This window comes from Nicotiana tomentosiformis, chromosome 9, assembly GCF_000390325.3.
Source record: "Nicotiana tomentosiformis chromosome 9, ASM39032v3, whole genome shotgun sequence".
In the NCBI taxonomy this organism is placed as follows: domain Eukaryota; kingdom Viridiplantae; phylum Streptophyta; class Magnoliopsida; order Solanales; family Solanaceae; genus Nicotiana; species Nicotiana tomentosiformis.
The window spans coordinates 14,544,855-14,553,847 of record NC_090820.1 but is presented as its reverse complement, the minus strand read 5'-3'; the positions used below and the strand labels follow the sequence as shown (position 1 = coordinate 14,553,847).

Here is an 8,993-nt window from a genome sequence, read left to right as displayed (position 1 = left end):
TTCTATTGTTAGGTATGGATTGAGATAGTAATTACAAATTATTACTGCTCAATTTGAGCTATTGTCTATTGCTGTAGTTTATATCCAAAATTTGTTAGCCATAACCTTGGCATAATGTTTTTTTTTTTTTTTTGGAACCCCAGGAAAACTCGCGACCGCTACAGCCTCTGCCACAGCTTATGCCCTTCGGGTGAGTCTGTGCGCACTGGGTAAACCCCCACTGTATAATAACCTGCAAACCACATAGAGGATGTAAACCGCACTAGGCAAGTCCCGTGCGACAAACTCAGGCCCAGAGGGCATTGAGGGGGATCGAACCCGCGTCGCCCGTGTGGACAACACCCTCCAAACTGAGTTTTCCTTACTGTCTACACCTGAGTTTCGGGAGCTGCTATACATAATACTTTTGACCCAATTTGCTTGTTGTCAATCTCAGTTTATTGAGGACAAATCTTGGGTAATATAAGATTTTCGATTCCACAAGTTTCGCTTGTCAAATATAAATAACCTTCACATAACTTGTGTCAGTTGCAAAGTAATATTTTTCATTACAAATAAATTAATGAAAGAATTATTAAAGTCGAGTATAAAACAACTTCTGTTATATGTTACTCTTCATTTTTAGTTCTTTGCAAAAAGAATATCACTCTGTATTTGGAAACTCATTAGTTTGAGTATTTCTATTTTATCTTTAATGTCGCTCTTTCATACGAATTACATAATATATTTAAGACCATAAGATTCTAAGGACATTAGTGATATGCTTTTACACATTTAGCTTATTTGTCAAAAAGTTCTCTTTAATTTTTAAATTTTTTTCACTAAAATACTTCCATGTAAAATAAACGCAAAAGATAAGTTTAGCGTGTCATCTCATTCTGATAAGAGCATATTAAAACTATAACAATTCAAACATACGAGTTTTTAGGTTTATAAAGATGTCACTCTTTTTCGGACAAAAGAAGAAGAAGAAACTGTTATATAAAATGAAATAACGTCGAGACTATTATTTTAACACATTAATACTATCACTTCATTATAGTCCATTTGTTTTAATTTATATTAATTTGATTAATCTTTTAAAATAAATTGGATTAATTAAATTTAATATTTTAAAATTAAAATTTGAATATTCAAACACTATATCAAAGCTATTACAGTATTAGTTGTAAATAATTAAAAAATTCATTTCAATAGGCACCGACACGTAAGATTACTCTCTGTTTCGTCTTAAGGGATTTCTCATTGGTTAACTCAAAATTTCAGTTTCTTTTCCCAACACCTTAAGCATTCTTCATATAATTCTCCACTTTCTAGCATTTCCAATTCGATTCGTTTTATAAATAAGAAAATTCCAGAGAAAATTTCCAGATCTGCACTTGCTCTTCCAATTTAAGATTTTCTACTCGAATTTTCTTCTCCTAACTTCTAGAATCTTCCATTTCCTCTTGTATGCAAAAAATTCAATTCGGATCACCAGTGACAACTGTGAGCTGGAATTTCTGCAATGAGTTATCGGAGGTCAGTCTCTGTTCGATTCTCTATTGCACTTTTACATATATACAAGCATTCTTCATATTTTTACTTACATGCCATTGGAACGCAAAAACTGTGAATTTGAATGTATGCTAATGTATGCCACCATTGGCCTTATGCATAAAAAGGCGGACCTAATATTTGAAGTTTATAGGTTTGAGATTCCAGTACTTTTAAGTTACTGAGTTTTAAACTAGTAAGTTGTACATATTCGATGTATTTCTTAGACAAATATACGTTTTCAACCAAAGTTACTGATAGGCCGAACAAGCAACATCCACAGTAGCTCCGCCCCCGATAATAAGGTTTTCACGAATCATGTTACTTAGCTTACAGTTATGGTTTACATTGGAATGGAAAGTTCTAATTTTGAAATTTAGACATCCAAAGTAAGGAAAAGGAGAAAATACTTTGGGACGGAGGGTTTATATATGTAGTGGCACATTGATCTGATTTTTAGTGGATTGACATGTTTGTTGTGGCTCCAGTTTGCTTTTGTATGCTTTGCTTCTTAAAAGATAGGCAAACAGTAACAGAGTCAGGATTTCAACTTTATGGGTTCTGGATTTTAAAACCACGACTACAAGTGCTAATAACTGGGTTCTAAATTTTATATTTGTACATATTTAATGAGTTTCTTAACATAAATATACAGTTTGAGCAAAAGCTACTAGGTCGGTCTAACTTGTAACTAGGCTTCTGGCTCCGCACTTGTGTTCTAGGGAAATTAGTCAGACAAGTTTGGTCTCTGGGCACGAGGCATACCTGAGTAGTTGGAATACTTATTTCAAGAGTATGTCGAAATGGGAATTTTCTGGTCTGAAGGAAGAAAAGATTAAGCATATCGCAATTGGCGCTTATGATCAGCCTAACTGTTAAGATTTGGCTGAATGCCTGGGAAGAATAATTCATGATTGTGACACATGGATTAAGATGCCAGTTTAAATGCACTAAGATATAATTCATGATGCGGAACTTTGAGAAATAATTGGATATTTGGAGGGCGTATAATGATATATAATTGAAGCTTAGACTGGGATTAGACGATAGAAGACATAAGAAAGGATTGCATTTCAGCTATCATGAACTGATTTCCTATGTGCCAAGTGAATGCTCTTTTTGCTGGGTCTCTGATGTTTGCTGCCATGAAACTTGGGCATTTGAAGAGGGATATATGAAAGAAAACAGAAAAAAAGATGTACTTGAAGAAGCAATATCTTGTTTGGACTTTGACACTCACAGGACATGCCTATTACGAATTTGACTACTCAGAAAGAGAAGGTGCAATGTGAAAGTAATGTACTGCAGTCAATCATCGATTGTCAAAAATTATTTGTGGAATGGATATAGAGGATTCATATAGTCGACCTTAACTAGTTTGAGATTGAGATATAGTTGATTGATATGGATCATTACTTGTCAACCCATGTTGGACACTTCGGCTAGTTGTCATGCTTTCCTGTAGTTATTTTTAGTGCTTGTTAATATATTTTGAGCTGTATATAAGAACCAAGCTATTTGTACGTATCAAATACAGATGTGTGCAAGTATTTTGTATGGGAATGTTCAGGTTTGCTAGTTTATAGTGCATTTTGAAGAATAAGTACGGAGTACCGATATTCATATCACAGCCACTCAGCATGGGTACATCAACACAAATGAAGGATCCATGTAACATGGATTTTGGAAAGCCAGAACTTGATCCAATACTCTCTGTATATGGGGGTAGGGTATGAATTGTTTCTCTTTTAGGGTGTGCCCTCATGCCGCAAGCAATTTATGTGCCAGGATTTCTCCTCCTGATTTAGCAAAATAAAGGTCTCACATCTAATTTATGTTATCTGGACATTAAACTTGTATCTTTCACGTATCTGCATATACACTAGATAAATAGCTCTTCCTGCTTCACATAATCTATTTCATTGAAGGGTTTATTTCTATGATCGGTATATTGATCACCCGAGGGGGGTCTTGTGCAGCTAATTAGTCCCAATGATATGACATAGCAAAGCAGTACATTACCTACTGACTGCTAAGATATGTAATAATATCCAGAAGTCTCTATTATTCTTGTCCCATGGCCTTACAAATTGCATTTGAACTTCCTATTCTACAGGGATCATCGAGCCCATAGAGCTGCTCTCTTTGATAACTATGATAGTATTGAGGAAGGTGGTATAAGGGCTTCATCTTCCTATCCCCGTGATCTTGATGAAAGAGACAACGACAAAGCTGTGGATAGCTTACAAGACAGAGTCAGCTTTTTAAAGAAAGTAAGTTTTTGCTATGCTTCATTCATCTTCTTCCCCCTTTTCGGTATTAAATCTTTTCTTTCTTTGTTTTGAAGCATACAGTCCACTGAGGAGCTGTGATTTTTGTGTAAGCTTATCTACCTTTGAAAGTAAGAGAATTTTCAAAAGTGCCGAAAGTTTATCCTATACAGTTTACATAGGGATGATTTGGTTCACATACTACTTATGCCTGGATTGTTAATTTATAATCCAAAGATTGTTTATGCGGTGAATAATAATTAATGGAATATTATGTAGGAATTACGTACTTTAAGAATATTTGTCTTTAAATAATTTTATCTCTGTTTTGCTAACATGTGTATTCTTATTCCACATTTTATCCATCAAAAAATAATGCATAGGCTCTCGCATGACTTAATACGGGATTGTTTAATACTTTCAACCAAACACTGCCTTAGTTATGCTGGGATTTTATCCCTAATCCCTCCAACCAAACGTTGCATTATTTATGCAGGATTTTATGTTGATTATTTCCTAATCCTCCAATAGAACGACCACTTAATTAAGCTGTACATGATCCCTGCAATCAAATTTATCACTTCAACTCTGAGTTAGATTCACTGGATCTGCAGTTACTGTCACAAAATTAAGGTAGAATTTAAGGTTAACATTTTTGTTTTCGGAAAAAAACCTAGACCTTTTGAAGAGTGATATGGCCAATGTACATGGCATCTTATCTTTAAGCTACCTGGCCAAAGTGCTATTGCGTACAACATTAATTAATTACTGCACCAAAGCCAATTTGGACCCCTATTCCCAGTTTCACCAGGTTTTTAGCAAAAATGTAGTGATAGGCTGTGTTATTTGATCTTTAACTCCTAGTATTATTGGCTAAGGAGGACAACATGGTTCATGTTCAAGGTCTATCAGGCAGTCCTCACGTGAGGTGTCAAAACAGAATGCTCCCAGATGGTTAACAAAGCTGCAATGCTATGACCATATTCTCATGGTTAAAAAAACAGTACACTGAACTGTAATTTTGTGTTTATGCCCATGGCAAAGGTAGGCCTCATTGCCATCTTGTGACCACATGGCCTGATGCTACTGTTATGGGTGAAAGTCTGAGCATTGAGCCAGGGTATTTTTGTGCAGTACGTGTCTTGAACTGTCTTTTGTGATGTGACTCTTAACCAAAGCTGTACCTAATTTTATTAAAAAACATGAGAAGACCAAGATTAACTGCTGAGGTTCTGTGTAAGTCAAGAAGTTGGAGAAAAAATGCGTCCTTGGCCTTCTGTAGGGTAATCCATTCTCATATTTCTGGTGCTACTTTCACTGGCAAAGCTCCATTCATTATTTGCATTTTCGTAGAACTTTTGCCTACTGAAGTTGCATAAGGGCATCAAGTTTAGAGGAAATGATGCTCACAGCTATGTAAATGAAAGTTGTTCTTTGTGTTGTCGTATCATGTGTAATCTTCTTTAGCACTCATGATATTTGTTTTGGAGTTCCAGCACGTCTGGTATGTACTTTTAATGTTCTCCAGGCATTGATACTTAGTATATTTGCACTTGGACAGTTAACAGGTGACATACATGAGGAGGTGGAGAACCACAACCGAGTGCTAGACCGAATGGTAAGCCGGCTAGTTTTGTGAATCTTTTGCGTACACTACTAGTTAACTTTTTCTTTCTTGGATCATTTCCATTAGGGGAATGAGATGGATTCATCTAGAGGAATCATGTCAGGAACCATGGATCGATTCAAGATGGTAAGCACTTGTGATAAATTATGTTGTTATGTCATGTGTGTGTGTGATTTCATGAGACATACTTATAGGATATGCATATGTTTGTTTTCCTGTAATTTCCTTTGTCAAATGAAAGTTAACAACCCATTTACTTTCTTAGGTATTCGAGAAGAAATCAAATCGGAAAATGTGCAAACTCGTCGGATACTTTGTGCTTTCCTTTTTCCTAATATACTACATACTTAGGTAAGTATCTCTGCCTGGACTTTACAGTTTGCATTTCTGATACGAGGTACTAAATGCAAAGACTTGCCTTTATAAATATTCCTTACAGTGAGAAACCATGTAACTTGCTTTCTGCCTCCATCTCAAGATAGTAATCCTAATAAATCACCTTAGTTTTCTAAATGATATTTGGTGTAATCTCTCACCACAGCCATAAACTGAAGTGTGGAATAATGAGGAGTGTAAACAGACCTCTGACTTCTCATCTCAGATGTTCACTCGCCTTTGGTAGATAAGTTTGTTCCTAATGATTCATGCCATTGGTCGCTCTAAGATTCCATCCATGTATCAATTTATTTGGATATCTGCTGGGGCTTTTACCTTTTCTTCGTTGGATGCTAATTTTTTGTTGCCAATTGTTAATGAGAGTGAGATTATCGGTTAAAAACAATACTAAATTAAGGTACTAGGTTTGGATATGATGATTTGATTGAGGCAATTGATGGCTGTCAACGAGCCTATGCTAGAAACCTACTTAAATCAATGTATTAGACTTGGGTATAATCATTTTCCATCCCAAGGTGTTGATTTGATGCCCCTTAATGAGACGTAAAAACCAATTAATGGTTTGTTTTATATGAAGTAAATTGCTTGATCAAATAATTTTCAGCTATTATGGTTTCCTTTAGAGTTTGGCAGTATCGTGGAGAGGTTGGAGTAGTTTGGCTTACCAAACTATTTAATGCAATACTAAGGAGTCGAAGGATGCCAAACGATTAGAGAAAGAGTACCTTGATTCCAATATATAAGAACAAAAGAGATGTTTAAAGTTGTCAAACTAATGGCATTAAACCTATGAGTCATATGATGAAAGCTTGGAAAGGAGCGATAGAACATAGACTCAAGGATATTACAATAGTGTCGAAACCGGTTTGAATTTATATCTAGCAGCTCCACAACTATATTGTTGCTAAGAAGATTAATCAAATTTATAAAGAGAGGAAGAAGGATCTGCATTTTGCATTTAAAGATCTGGAGAAAGCGTATGAAAGAGGGTGTGTTTGGTACTACAGAAGTCACTTTCCATGGAAAATGTCATCCACAGTAAATTTATTTCTGGTGTTTGGTTGGTAATTTCCAGAAAAAAATGTATATTAAAGATTAATCATAATATTAGCAAATTGTAGAGTATTTTGATGAAACTCTTGAGTATTAGAGAATAATAATAATAATGTCTAAATGTTAGTTGAAGCAAATAATACGAAGTTAATAGTTAAAGATAATTGTAAGGAAATTGACTTCAGCCTATAGGTGAAGGAAGTCAATTTTCCTCCTTTTGATAGAAAATGTTACCATGAAAGCGAAATGGAAGAAAAAATTCATACAAGTGATACCAATTAGTTGATATTAAAACTTAGTCATACTCGAATGCTTATTTTGGGTTCATGGTTTGTTGGTAGTCTTTTAATTAGAGATTTGTATACCATTAGAAAATGTAGAGAACTTCTAGCGCTAGAGAATCTAAATTATTTTAATATATTGAGATAAGTTTACATGGAGGGATGAGGATTCATGTAGCTGACCTTATATAGTTTGGGATTATGGTGTAGTAGTAGTAGTTTTTCTCTTTCTTTTTGAGGAGGGGTCCGAACTAAGTCGGGTTATTACCCTAATTAAACCAGTGTACTAATTGGGTATGTTTATATCATCTTAAGAACTTCAGTGGAATGCCTTAAGAATCATTTCACTGTTTCCAGAAAACATAAACTGTGAAACCGGAGGAAGGTAGATGAAGCGTAGAAGTGTTCTTAATCTCATTTTCTTTTCCCTCTTGCAGGTTTCTCATGTATTTTATGTATGGTTGACGTTGAGGCAGGGTTTACTAAGATTGTTCTTCAAACCGCTTGGCCATACCACAAAACGTGACATATAACTGGCATCTACTTCAATCTTATAGGGAAAACTGGCACAGTAAATTGTATATTTCGTACTGTATCATGTGAAGGCTGTTTATTTTCGCATGGAAAAGGAAGATATTTTCAGACATTCTTTGAAAAATCATATAGAAAGCTATATGGCGTAAAACTTGACTAGGGTGTTCATCGGTCGGCTAGGTACGGTTTTGAAAGATTTCAGTTCTATGGTTTTGCTTTTTACTTTTCGGTTTCGATTGTGTGGTTCGGTAACTTTGGTATTACTCTTTAAAGTGCGTTTTTATTAACCAAAGAAATTGATTTTGCAGACTCAAGCTACAAATTAAACCAAAACATCATTGATGTTTTCATTCTAAAGCAAGAGTGCAAGACTCTCGTTCTTTGCTCGAAAAGAAAAGTAAAGAAGAAATATTAGACATAATATTATTAGAAGTCAAATGTCTCTAATTACCAAATTTAACAAATATGTTTGGAGCCATTCAACAAATTAAATTTTGGGTAACAAACTTCACTTACCATGTTTAATGGAGTACTACGGAAATCATATACTAATAACTAAATGGTTAGAGCAAATCCTTTGATCAAGACCAAAAATTTCCGTAAACGGAAAAGTCTGGGATTTAGCTGAGGTAGAGCAGTCGATATTGGAAGCCCCAGACAAGGCTGGTTCAAGACTTAGGCCCCACTAAAGTAATTACTTTAAAGCTCAAAAGAATTTTCCAAGTGGACCAAGGTTTTTTTTATTTATTATTTTTTAACTTCAAATTATATTTGCATTATTGAAATGTATGAAATTATTAACATTCTACTTAGTGGTGAAAAAGGAGAGTTTTTCCTGATAAGAATTTAGAAAAAGAAAATGAACGAAGCTAATTTTTACCTAAAAATAGATTTGAACTATTCAACGTTTATGAAATAATTTTTGGCACTATACTTAATGTTAAAAATTGAAATTACTATGTGCTGATAATTTTAAAAACTATTATGTTAACCTTGAAAGTTTCTTAAAATATTATGTAAGTTTTTGTGAAGGGTAGAGATGCGTGTAAGATGATTCGAACACCATCTTTATGAGAGTTAAACTAAAATATATACTAATCTTGTTGTATAAACTCAAACCGCCTATATTAAAATTTATAAGCATTTAACATTTACACAAAATCAATAAATGCATGACATGTGTATGCACATACAATCTTTTATTAGTACTCCTTCCGGTCCACAATAAGTGATTTTTTGGTTATTTTCACATAGATTAAGAAATTCACCTTTTAACATTAATTAGTAATAAAATTG

At 34.3% G+C, this 8,993-nt stretch overlaps 1 protein-coding gene across 1 annotated transcript; it reads left to right on the top strand.

The window, feature by feature from the left end:
• Positions 1-1,244: 1,244 nt before the first annotated feature.
• LOC104086886 (bet1-like SNARE 1-2) lies at positions 1,245-7,930 on the top strand. The gene is made up of 6 exons (XM_009591230.4): positions 1,245-1,521; positions 3,653-3,809; positions 5,368-5,424; positions 5,500-5,559; positions 5,699-5,784; positions 7,601-7,930. The coding sequence occupies exons 1-6, from the start codon at positions 1,508-1,510 to the stop codon at positions 7,626-7,628; spliced, it is 402 nt and encodes a 133-aa protein (XP_009589525.1). The 5' UTR covers positions 1,245-1,507; the 3' UTR covers positions 7,629-7,930.
• Positions 7,931-8,993: the final 1,063 nt, after the last annotated feature.